General features: G+C 37.8%; 1 protein-coding gene across 2 annotated transcripts in view; it reads left to right on the forward strand.

Annotated features, from left to right (window-relative positions):
- LOC121385761 (zinc metalloproteinase nas-31-like) overlaps positions 1–13609 on the forward strand; it is a 64523-nt gene that overhangs the window by 26940 nt on the left and 23974 nt on the right. Inside the window, exons 8-10 of one of the 2 annotated variants that reach the window (XM_041516530.1) lie at positions 724–768; positions 4339–4441; positions 7330–7433. In XM_041516530.1, coding sequence (XP_041372464.1) covers positions 724–768; positions 4339–4441; positions 7330–7433 — 252 coding nt within the window. The remainder of the gene's footprint in view (positions 1–723; positions 769–4338; positions 4442–7329; positions 7434–13609) is intronic. The other variant, XM_041516531.1, reaches the window with a different exon arrangement.

Here is a 13609-nt window from a genome sequence, read left to right on the forward strand (position 1 = left end):
CCAAACCCTAAAACCCTCACAAAAACACAACAGCAACATACCTGACAATATGTTTCAACTTCGTGGAAAAATATAGTCAATACGTAAATCACATAGGTCATTTGAGGTAACGTATGCACCTTTATGTCGAAATTCGAGATAAACACCCCACACTTACATTACTTTGAGAACCCACTTGTTCCTTCGAGATAGCGTGACGTTTGAGAAAACGGAATTTGAAATAGAGAGAGTTTAGATTAGTAGGAAGATATCTTCTATAAACACCATCCAACATATAGGATAGCACACGTCACGATCATGGTGCACTGGCTGAAACGAGAAATAGCTCAGTGCCCCCACCGACAGGGATCGATCCTAAACCGAGCGCACAGAAGGCGAGCGCTTTACAGTGGGTGCAAATAAAAGATCCCTTGCTACTAATGGAAAAATGTAGCTCATTTCCACTGTAAGATTATACGTCAAATTTACCAAATGTTTAACATCCACTAACTGATCATTAACCAGTGCTCCAGTGGCGTCGTTAAACAAAACAAACTTTATAAAGAAAATAAACTTTTTTATTTGTGCTCTGCAAACTGCAATTTGTACGTTTCGAGTAAAAATGTGTACTTTTTAGTAAGAAGACACATGTGCAAGGGGGGGGGGGGGGGGGGGGGGGTCCGTAGTCAAAACCCCTTTTTGCTGAAGATAATGTATTCTCTCTTTTTTCAATATATGTTCCAGGCACAGGTTGAACACAACGTGCAATCACAGATGTTGGCTCGAATGGTAAGGTACATTGTGATTTAGGAATGGTTTGGTTTAGGTGTATCTTGTTCATTGTATGTGTTTTGTACGAATCCCTTTGTAGTCCTTCACGTGTTGTTGATTTCTCCAGGAAAGTTGATCCAGACCCTTATTTGGGCTAATGGTGAACATCCATCACTTCAAAAGTGGGAGTTGGCGAGCGCAAACTGAGGTCAGTTTGAGCATCTGCGCAGCTCTCGTTTTAACAATCTGAGATTACTGATGTAAATGATCACATCTCTTTGGTTACTTCATTTTGAAAGACATTACAGATGAAACTATTCCTAAGATTTTGACCGTAAGAAAACATTCTAATGAACCATAGTTGAATGATACTTGAAACGATGCAATCAAAGTGCGAAACAGGATTCTCGAGAGGTTCAAACGTGCCAGAGATAACCTGAATGAATATCGCATTGCTAGGGCAAAAGCTCGCAGGGAGATCAAACAGAGAAAGAAATTATCTCCAAGCTGAATTCTCTAACATCTGTGAAAGCTCCCTGGAATAGAACCCGTAAGATTAAAGGGAAACGAATCCAGTAATACTGTTCATCATTTGTCTGTTAGTCATATGAATATCACGTCTCACTGTGACATTTCCAGTGCACTGGCAGACAACTGTTCTCTTAACTCATATTTTGCTTTCAATACAGATGTTTCTACTTATATTTGAGAAATAATGCTAAAAAGCAGCCTATTAATTGTACATCTGAAAATGTTGATGTATACAACAGGTCCTTCGATGTAGAGGAATTGCAGAATGTTTTCTGTACAGCCCATTATATTGAAGTAGGAACAGATGGAATTTATTTTCATTTTCAATTTACATTTAGCTCAATAATTGTTGATGGTTCTTTAAATATTTTATAGAACAAAATCAGGATTTATGATGACTTTCCTTCTGGTTGGAGGAAAGGAATTATCATTCATATCACCAAACCTGGTAACGAATGATCAATCATAGACTTGTCTGCTATCTTGTATCTTACAAATAGCTTGAAGGGACGTTCCGGAGTTTTCTGCAAGCTTTAAGATGTTATTGACTGACAGACGTTTTAACGATTGTAATTACATATCAAATATATTTCCCTGCATAAAATATTAGTGGCTGTATATTAAACGTGTTTCTGATCGTTCTAATATTTGTATTAGGTTAAATTTCGTTTTATTTCCTAAAATATGTTTTTTTCTCCTACGAAAGACATTATCTGAAGACAAAATCCAGTTTCGGCTTCTTACAAATATTAAGACGACCACAAACACATTGAATACACAGAAACTGATATCCTAAATAAGAAAATATATTTAAATGCACGTTTAATCATAGAAATATTTTATTTGTAGGAAACTTCTTACAATGCAGCAAACTCAGGAATGTCCCTTTAATAATGTGCAATGCTGATCCAGACCTAGACTAGCATTGTTGACTTTCTTGCTAGATTTGAAACATTTTATAGGAAAGTTTCCATCCAAAATCAGCACTTGGTATCAGTATTTTGTTTTTGTATAAATCTTACATAGAAGTATGGAATTTTAGATGACATCCATCGCATGCCCCTAAGAGGTCGACTTACTGTTATTTTAAAGATTGGGTATGGTCCTCTGACATTCACCCACGATAGGTAGTTGTACATCAAGGTCGTATCCTGTCGGTAAGTTTACTGTCTGTGAAAATCAACAACATCACCCGGTGTTTAAAACCTGCTGTTGGTTGTTTGTTACATGTCCATGTCAAACAGAACCGCAGTCTCCAGAGCACATACTGCAATCCTGCCCCCCCCCCCCCCCCCCCCCCCCCCCCATACGCTGAAGCCAGGATAAAGCACTGGCCAAACGAAACAACACTGGGCTGTCAAGCTTTGGGGTTACAAAGAAGACTTGACTGTAACAACGGTTTTTATCACCAAATCTAAAGCATGATCAACTACAGCTTGAATGGAGAAGAAGGACGATAGTCTCATCGAACGTCAGGGGGCGGGGCGTAACCCAGTGGTAAAGCCCTCGCTTGATGTGCGGTCGGTTTGTGATCAATCCCCATCAGTGGGCCCATTTGGGCTATTTCTCCATCTAGCCACTCCACCACGACTGGTATATCAAAGGCCATGTTATGTGCTATCCTGTCTGTGGGATGGTGCATATAAAAGATCCCTTGCTACTAATAGAAAAAATGTAACAGATCTCCTCTCTGGGACTATATGTCAGAATTACAAAATGTTTGATATTGAACAACCGATGCTTAACAAATCAGTGTGCTCTAGTGGTGTCGCTAAACAAAACAAACATTGAACGTCAGTTGCAGCTTTGCTTGAATAAACTTCCACAATGGGCAACTAACGATGGATTTAAATTCTGAAAGTCAAAGACTGTCTGTAATCTGTATGCATATATACTCTACCAGAAATGAGGTCTCCACCGAGATTCACAGCTGTTTCTGCACAAAACTCTGAGTGCTGGGTGAGATCAAAACTTTTGGCAGTTCTATTTTACAGGAAGCTGTCTTTTGTTCCCCTCCTAAAATATGATAAAAAGGAGGGCTTAAAAGCTCTCAATATTTTAAAAGTTGCTGGGGCGTAGCCAGAGAGAAAAACATGTCGAGACAAACACAGACCTGTAAAATAAATATCAGTGTCATTGGAAAAATAAAATAAATCTGTGGAAATTCTAGACGAGGTAAGCCCCTCGTCTTCCTCGTGCTGGCTACACCATTGAGTTGTTGGTAATACAGAATGAGAAACAGACCGAAATAGTATGCTCTATAACACAGTATATATATATATATAGATCGTTAGTTAGATCAAGAGTTGACTATGAAGACATTAATTAGAATAATTATATGAATGCGTCTTTTTATTCATTGCCAATAAAGACATCGTATTTTGTTGAGTGCGTAGCCATATTAGTATCGGGGCAATGGAAAGGCAGATTCAGCTGCCAAGTCTGCTTTGGATTGGGCTCAGTCCAAGGTTAATGTATCTTCCTCTGATTTTAAACATAGAATGCCATTAGCCAACGTATGTATTCAACTTGGAAACACGAATCGAAGTGTACTGTTACCGAACAAGCTTCATTCTGCCAAGGTGGTCCTGGGAGAGTGGCAGTCCTCCTATAGGCAGTGCATGAGGAATGACATAGTTTTGTGACACATCCATGAAGGACCCCCCCCCCCCCCCCCCCCCCCCCCCCCCCACCTCAAAGTGGACACTGTCACTTTTTAAAAGATACTGAATTTTATCCCAAATTATAAATTTACTTACCTGTGATATTTATATTTTCACAGCTCTTAGGCCCACTGGGCTATATCACTTTCCAACCAGTGATCCACAACTGATGTAATAAAGGCAGTGACATATATTATCCTGTCTGAGGGATAGTGCATATAAAAGAGTCCTTGCTACTAATGGAAGTATGTAGCAGGTTTCCTCTCTAAGACTATATATCAAAATTACCAAATGTTTGACATCCAATAGACTGTGAATAATAAATTATGGTATAATAGTGGAGTCATTAAACAAAATGAAACTATTAATTTTACTTCTATTATGCTTTAAACAGATAGGAATTGAAACCATTCAGAAAGACTTCCAATATAAAATTGGTGTCAACTATATAAGCTGGCTCGACATAAAAAGCGTCAATTTAGCATACCCATGCACACGTGAGTGACGTAATGACTGTTCCAGAATGTGTTATGAGTGTTGGGATGGAGCAGCAGACAACTGTCTTTGTATAGCTAGTACAATGTTTTTTGGGTCTACCCAATGAAATTACATTTTGTGGCAAAAAGGATCTGATCAATTGGAATGTTAGTGTGTAATGTTAAAACTGAATTTAAAAAACAACAACATATTATTAAGTTTTAAACCCATACCATTCATAATAACACTTAAAAAATGTTGTGGAAACAAAAACGTTTCTGAATAAATTATCATCTGAATGGAATAGAATATATGTTTAACGAGACCCCAGCACGAAGAATACATCGGCTACTGGGTGTGAAACTATGGTACATGCAACACTAAAGTGATGATATCAACATGAGTGTAAACATTCAAAAGTTAAATTAAAACACAGTGTATAGAACTTTGCAAAAATATAAATATCACAAATAGGTCAAATTAAATTTTAGAATAAAAGTCAGTATTTCTAAGAAATTGTAATAACAATGCTGGGTGCAAATGATTCCATCTCATTTCGTTGTCCAAATATATGTCTTTTCTAGTTTCTTTAAGATGAGTACACACCACCAAACCGTGGAATAGCGTGAGAGTACACTGATAATTGTACTCCGAAGAAATCGATAATGGCGTACAGAGAGTTTAAAAGTAGAATTGTGGTTGTTTCTCCTTTGCTGTTCCGTTAGACACATCCATCTCTGTATTAAAAACAATTAGTTTTAACACACACAGTTTGATGGTAATATATAAATAAACATTTTTATTTGTACTCAGAATAAACACAAAACGGTTTTGTGAGTTGGTATGGGCTTGAAACGTAATAACATGCCTTGTGGATTGTAACGTTATTAATTCTGGAGTTACATGACAAAGCATCGGTTCTCGTTTTATGCAATCACAATATAAAGTAGATTACTACTGTTACTGGTGTAAATGTTAAAAAAAATATATATATATAATATGGCCAAACACATACAGATCATTAAACAGTTTAAGTCTTCTGCTTTCATTAAAAAAACCCGCATAAATATTAAATTTAAATAATATCAACTATATTGCAATACGGTTTCTTATATCGCAATATATCGCAATACGGTTTTGACCGTATCGTTGCACACCTATTCATTAATGATGCTAGTACTACTATTAGTATTGCTGCTGCTGCTTCCCTTATTATTAATGTTCTTACTACTGTCATTAATGATGCTAGTACCACTGTTATTAATGTTCTTACTACTTTCATTAATGAAGCTGCTACTAATGTTCTTACTACTTTCATTGATGCTAGTACCATTGTTATTAATGTTCTTACTACTTTCATTAATGATGCTGCTACTAATGTTCTTACTACGTTCATTAATGATGCTATTACTAATGTTCTTACTACTTTCATTAATGATGCTAGTACCACTGTTATTAATGTTCTTACTACTTTCATTAATGATGCTAGTACCACTGTTATTTATTATTAATGTTCTTACTACTTGCATTAATGATGCTACTACTAATGTTCTTACTACTTTCATTAATGATGCTATTACTAATGTTCTTACTACTTTCATTAATGATGCTAGTACCACTGCTATTAATGTTCTTACTACTTTCATTAATGATGCTACTACTAATGTTCTTACTACTTTCATTAATGATGCTATTACTAATGTTCTTACTACTTTCATTAATGATGCTAGTACCACTGTTATTAATGTTCTTACAACTGTCATTAATGATTCTATTACTACTAGTATTAATGTTCTTACTACTGTCATTAATGATACTAGTACTACATTATTATTATCATTAGTAGTAGTAGTAGTAGTAGTAGTAGTAGTAGTAGTAGTAGTAGTAGTAGTAGTAGTAGTAGTGCTACTACTACTATTATTGCTGATACTACTACAAATAATGCTACTGCTACTACGTCTATTGTTGCTAGTGCTACTACTGTTGCTCCTACTTCTACTACTACTACTACTACTACTACTACTACTACTACTACTACTACTACTATTGCAGGTACTTCTACAACAACAACAACAACTACTACTACTACTACTACTACTACTACTACTACTACTACTACTACTACTACTACTACTACTACTATTATTATTATTATTTCTCGTACTACTACTACTACTATTTCTATTACTAGTATTGTTGTCACTAGTACTATTACTGTTTCTTCTACTGCTGTTATTGTTACTACTACTACTACTACTACTACTACTACTACTAATACTAATACTAATACTACTACTACTGCTGCTACAACAACAACTACTACTACTACCACTAGAACAAAAACTACTACTACTACTACTACAACAACTACTACTACTACCATTACCATGCCCGTACCATTACTACTACTACTACTACTACTACTGCTGCTACCAATACCACTACTACTACTACTACTACTACTACTACTACTACTACTACTACTACTACTACTACTACTGCTACTATTTTTACTAATATTTCTTCTACTACTATCATTGCTGTTTCTACTATTTTTATTGCTGCTACTACCAATATTATTATTACTGCCAGTGCTGGTAACGTTATTGCTGCTGCAATTATTGCTGTTACTATTATTATTATTATTATTATTATTATTATTATTATTATTTATTGTTATTTATTGTTATTATTATTATTAATTTTTATTTTATTTTATTATTATTATTTTTTATTATTATTATTATTATTTTATTTATATTTTTTAAATTATTTTTATTATTATTATTATTGTTATTATTATTATTATTTCTGCTGCTGCTACGATTACTATTATTCTGTTGTTGCTACTAGTACTATTGAAGTTGTTATTACTGCTACTAGTATGATTTCCCCTCTTTCTGTGTAGACTGTGCACAGAGGTCCTGTCCAAATGGCGCATTTCTGGGTAATACCTGCAAGTGCTGGTGCAAAGGAGATCCCGCTGAGCACTGCTACAACTTTCCAATCCCAGTGAGTAACAACAATTGCATAGTAACACGTATATCTATCTATCTATCTATCTATATATAATACTACTCAAAAGAATTTAAGGGTCAAAAATTTATAACCAAATAAGTTTCAGAGTGTATTAGATTGATGATGTAAACTACACCAACATTTTTATTTATTATTCCATATTTACAAAAAACAAAACAAATAAACGTCACTGTATACAAGAAAGTCACATGACATGCTGTCAAAGTTGAAGGTTGTCAAACATGGATTTTACACATTAGAACGTTCGTTTAATAGTGTGTGAATGCACCCCTGGCGCGAATACACTCGACACATCGTTGCCTCATGCTGTTGATCAGACGTCTGAAGAACTCTAGGGGAATGGCCTGCCACTCTGCCATAAGAAGTTGACCCAGATCATGAAGGTTGGCCGGAGGGGCATGGTTATCCCGAACTCTCCTGCCTAATTCGTCCCAGGAGTCCTCTATTGGGGCCAAGTCAGACGAATATGCTGGCCAATCCATCCTGGCGATACCTTGTTGTCTGAGAAAGTCCGTTACCACCCTGGCGCGGTGGGGTCTGGCATTGTCATCCTGCAGAACTACCCCGCCGCCAATCTGCTGAAGGCCTGGGAGAACCAACGACCGGATAATCTTATTCAGATAGCGGATTCCATTCAGATTGCCATCCACCACATAGAGGGGGGTCCTGTGGTGGATAGAGATGCCGCCCCACACCATGACGCTGCCACCACCGAACCGGTGACGTTGTCTAACGTTAACGTCAGCGAAGCGCTCCCCAGGACGTCTGTAGACACGAACCCGACCGTCGTTGAACTGGAGACTAAACCTGGACTCATCAGTGAACATCACTCGACCCCACTGAACACATTGCCACCGCAGATGAAGCGTGCACCAGTGACGTGTAGCCGTTCTGTGACGTGGTAGGAGTGGTGGTCGAACAGCCTGGCGACGGCAGCGTAGATTATTGGCTCTCAGACGATTGCGTATGGTTTGATCAGACACTCGAGTTCCAGTCGCAGTCCGCAGATTGTCACGTAATCGGCGTGCAGTGGTTGTTCGTTGACGTAGAGCCATATTGGTGATGTAGCGGTCCTCTCTATTTGTAGTGCTTCGGGGTCTTCCCGAACGTGGACGATTTCGAACAGAATTCGTTGCTTGGTACCGTTGCCACAGTCGGCCAACGACACTCTGACTGACACCAAGTCTCAGAGCAACATTTCTTTGCGTATTGCCATCCTGAAGCCAAGCAATAGCCCTTCCTCGATCTTCGATAGTCAGTTGAAGTCGTACCATTGTCGAATTTGGAGTGTGCACCGTACACGAACGCAAGCTCCAATTATACGGAAATTCAGCATTGGGAACATGGAATACACGTGCAAAGCGTGCAAATGAAGCGCTTTGTGAAAAAGCAAGTTATGGGCACTTTGCAGACCTTTCGCTTTCGCCCTAATTACGTGCAAATGTAAGCATGTTTTCGCCATTAGAACTAGTCGACAGTGTCAATGACAGTGGATTTTAATTCATTTATGGGTTGCTTAGACCCACTTTCGTCAAAATGGAACAATACCATGCGTGACATTATGGTCTAGCTAATATAATTGACATTCTGAAAATAATGTCGAAAATATCGTCTGACCCTTAAATTCTTTTGAGTAGTATATATATATATATATATATATATATATATATATATATATATATATATATATATATATACATATATACGTATGTATGTATGTATGTTTGTATGTACATATCAGTATACACACTGTCATAGCACGCTAATAAGAATTTACAATTTCCAAAAGTGTAAGGAATATTAGCTGTGGGGAATAGTTATATGATAATAGCGAATTAATTGGGCAAACATTACAACCGGTAATTCAGTATTACAGTAGGTTTTATGACCACCAACTATCTTGAAGGATGATTGGGGTCAGAAGTCAAATTTGACAGTTGACGGGTTTTTTTTTTTTATCAGTAGTGGGTGATACCGCCACGATGTGTTATACATTCATTCAGTCGACGAGGCATACTGTGTATGAATCTCCCAGTGGTCATTTGAGGTAGTCTGTTCCACTCCTCTTGCAGCGCCTGACCAAGTTCCGCTAACGTGGTCGGCGATCTTTGACGCTGACGTACACGTTTCCCTATCATGTCCCAGGCGTGTTCAATGGGGGAAAGGTCTGGGTTCATTGCTGGACATGGCAATCGATAGATGTTGTGCTGCACGAGATGAGCATTTACGATTCGTGCACGGTGAGCACGGGCATTGTCGTCATGAAAAACAAAACGTCGACCCACACGCCTAGCAAACGGGAAGACAAAGGGTATCAGTATGTTGTCCCCTGGTAGTACTGCCCAGTGACCCTTCCTTGCACAATATGTAGGGGGGGGTTCTGTCAGTCATAGAGATACGACCACACAACATAACCGATCCACCGCCAAATCTGTCATGAAATCATATTGTGGCGTTGGCGTGCCGTTCAATTCGTCATCGCCAGACCCGACCACGCCTGTTAAGGAAGTCCAAAGTGAATAGGGAAAACATGACACGTGACCAGCGACGAATACCCTTGTTCTGACGCTCCCTACACCATTCACGTCTGTGGGCAATGTAACGATTTGTCATGGTAGGCACAACCCGGGGCAATCGAGGATGAAGATGGGCTACATGAAAACAATTTCTAATCGTCTGACCCGTAACTCGGACACAAGTAGCTTGATGAAGGTTTGCAACAATTTGATTTGCCGCTGGATCTCGATTTCTTAGAGCCTGGTTACGGATGAATCTATCCTGTACTCCTGTCGTTGCCCTGGGACGACCTGAACTGGGTCGATTGTCAACATTTTGGGTTTGTTGGTACCTGTTCCATAGTCTGCTAATCACTGACTTCGAAACATTGAAGGTGTTGACCACTTCACGCTGACTTCTGCCCGTTTGCAGCATGCCAATAGCCTGTAATAACAACTGTATGATCAACTGAATGAAACAAATTGACAGAAATAATGCCCCACTGTGATTAATCGACCTTCCTGGAAATTGTCAAAATCGAGAATGGTACCCCCGCACGTGTACGGGGCAACTGCATGATGCACGTGCAAACTATTGAATGTGTTTCGGTGTGTTGATAAACAGGTAACAAATATGTAAATTAATATACCATATTCTTTTGCGAAAAATACACTCGGTGGATTATACTGTACCCTCGGTAGTTAGTTACAATAAGATCCACCCTATTAAAATCTTAAAGGGACATTCCTGAGTTTGCTGGATTGTAAGATGTTTCTGACTAATACACTATTTCTACGATTAAACTTGAATATTAAATATATTTTCTTGTTTCGAATATCAATGTCTGTATATTCAAAGTGTTTCTGGTCGTCTTAATATTTGTAAGAAGCCCAAACTGGATTTTTAGGAAATAAGATGAAATTTAACCTAGTACAAATATTACAAAGATCAGAAACACGTTTAATATACAGCCAGGCATATCTTTTGCAGAAAAAAATGTATTTGATATGCAATTACAATCGTTAAAAAGTCTCTGTTAGTCGATAACATCTTAAAAATTGCAGTAAACTCAGGAATGTCCCTTTAAGTGTCTCGTTGTCCTAGAGCTATCACTAGCACTGATAGTAAACATATATTAAGGTTATTCACATATACTTAAAACATGATTATTATAATTTGGAAATGTACCCTGATCATTTAGATAATGCAGTAATCCATCATATAAATATTTACTTGCTAGTGTTGACATAAGAATGTATTTACTTAGCTGAAATATACATTAGCTATGAAACAGGTGAATTAATATACCATATTTTGGGAAAACTGCCCTCGGTGGATAATCTTGTACATAAATAAATACATAACAATAATAATTAAAAAAAGGTAATAATAATAATTTCTTATAATTTGGAAATCTACCCTGATCATTTAGATGATGTAATAATCCATCATATACATTTTCAATTGTTAGTGTCTACATAAGAATGCGTTTACTTAGCTGAAATATACATTCGGTGGATGGTCTTGTACCCTCGGTAATTAGGTACTGTAAAATCCACCCTATTTAAATCTTAAGTGTCTCATTTTCCTAGAACTATTTCTAGCGCACTGATAATACTAGCACTGATAGTAAACATACAGTAAGTTTATTCGCATATGTTTTAATAAATAAATACATAACAATAATAATAATTAAAAGTAATAATAATAAGTTCCTATAATTTGGAAATCTACCCTGATCATTTACATGATGTAATAATCCATCATATACATATTCAATTGTTAGTGTCTACATAAGAATGTGTTCACTTAGCTGAAATATACATTAGCTGACAAATATGAAAATTAATATATCATATATTGGTAAAAGTACCTTCGGTGGATGGTCTTGTACCCTCGGTAATTAGGTACTGTAAAATCCACCCTATTGAAATCTTAACTGTCCCATTTTCCTAGCATGGATAGTAAACACATAGGAATGTTATTCACGTATAGTTTTAAAAATAATAATAATAATTAAAACATAATCATAATTTCTTGGAAATGTACCCTAATCATTTAGATAGTGGATCAATTCATACAGAACTGTTATTCACATACCCGGTATATTTTAACTAAAATAACAAATTAAAATTACAAATAACAAATTGTAAATATGCTCTGATCATTTAGATACTGGATTAATCCATCATATTCATATTTAATACTTATTGAATACTTTGGACGATGTCTCCCTAGGGATGTAGGCATTGATAAAAATCACTATGAGCAATTGGCCAAATTTTAGTTCTTCTGCAACGTAAGGTTATGCGCATGGATGAGTGGAAGGACGTGAGGACTGATGGCCTGATCCAGCTATCTTACGGCTGTAAGATTGACCTGGATGACCTGGAGAAGTATTTTCGCGCCATGAGAAATTCCACACACACACGAGCACACACACACCAAACCATAACGGACCCTGCCCAAAATCTGTTGTTTTCCTTAACGCATGCGTCTGAATATTGCTCACCTCGACGTCGATAGACACGTTGTCGTCCATCTGTCCTGTAAAGTGAGAACCGAGACTCGTCTGTGAATAACACGTCTCCAGTGGGCCAAGGGAAACCGATTTAGTGCATGTGAACGCAGCCTGTGTGTAACTTGCGGGCAAACGTAGGGACGTGGTGACTTTAAGTTGAACTCTCGCAACCGATTCCTAACCATTCGTGTACACACTGAGCGACCATGAATGCCTACAACCTGACTCGCCGTCTCTGTAGCTGTCTGAAATCAGGCAGGGTGGTGCATGAGACGTATACCTCTATCTTGACGTGGCAACGTAGCGCGTGGACGTCCGCTCCTGGGACAGTTAGCTAATCTTCCTGTGATTCTGAGACGTCAAACTAAATGAGCTATTCTTGACTCATATACCCCAAAGTGCTCTGCGACGTGACGTTGCAATAACACCTGTATAATTACAGCAATAGCTCTACCCTTATCAACTTGTAACATTCGCGGCATTTTCCTTTTAAATCGTGTTCACATGAAATGTGCACTGGGTGTGCACTGTTGAAAAGTTCGATTAAGTATGGCCCGGGTGCACGCTTTCTTGACAAATCGGTAAAAATCGTTATAAAAAGAAGGATATGTTTTGTTCAACGACGCACTCAACACATTTATTTACGGTTATATGGCGTCTGACATATGGTGAAGGACCACACAGATATTGAGAGAGGAAAACCGCTGTCGCCACTTCATTGGCCACTCTTTTTGATTAGCAGCGAGGAATCTTTTGTATGCACCATCTCACAGACATGATAATACATACCACGGCCTTTGATAAGCCAGTCGTGGTGCACTGGCCGGAACGAGAAATAACCCAATTGATTCCAGATCGACCGGGCATCGAGGTAGCGCTTTACCACTGGGTTACGTCCCGCCCTAAAAATCGATAAAAAAAACATGCAGCTTCGCACGTGCTCACGGTTGACGCAGGTTTAAAAACAAAGTTACACAATACAATCAGTAGCTATGTGTGAAATGATACTACATTTGGTTGAAGTTTGTAACCTGAAATATTAATGTTAATATCAACTATTAGACCGAACATACGTTTTGTCCACAGACATCCTAGTAAAGAGCGTTCAGGTCTGTTTATCAACACAGAGTAA

This window comes from Gigantopelta aegis, chromosome 12 (assembly GCF_016097555.1).
Source record: "Gigantopelta aegis isolate Gae_Host chromosome 12, Gae_host_genome, whole genome shotgun sequence".
In the NCBI taxonomy this organism is placed as follows: domain Eukaryota; kingdom Metazoa; phylum Mollusca; class Gastropoda; order Neomphalida; family Peltospiridae; genus Gigantopelta; species Gigantopelta aegis.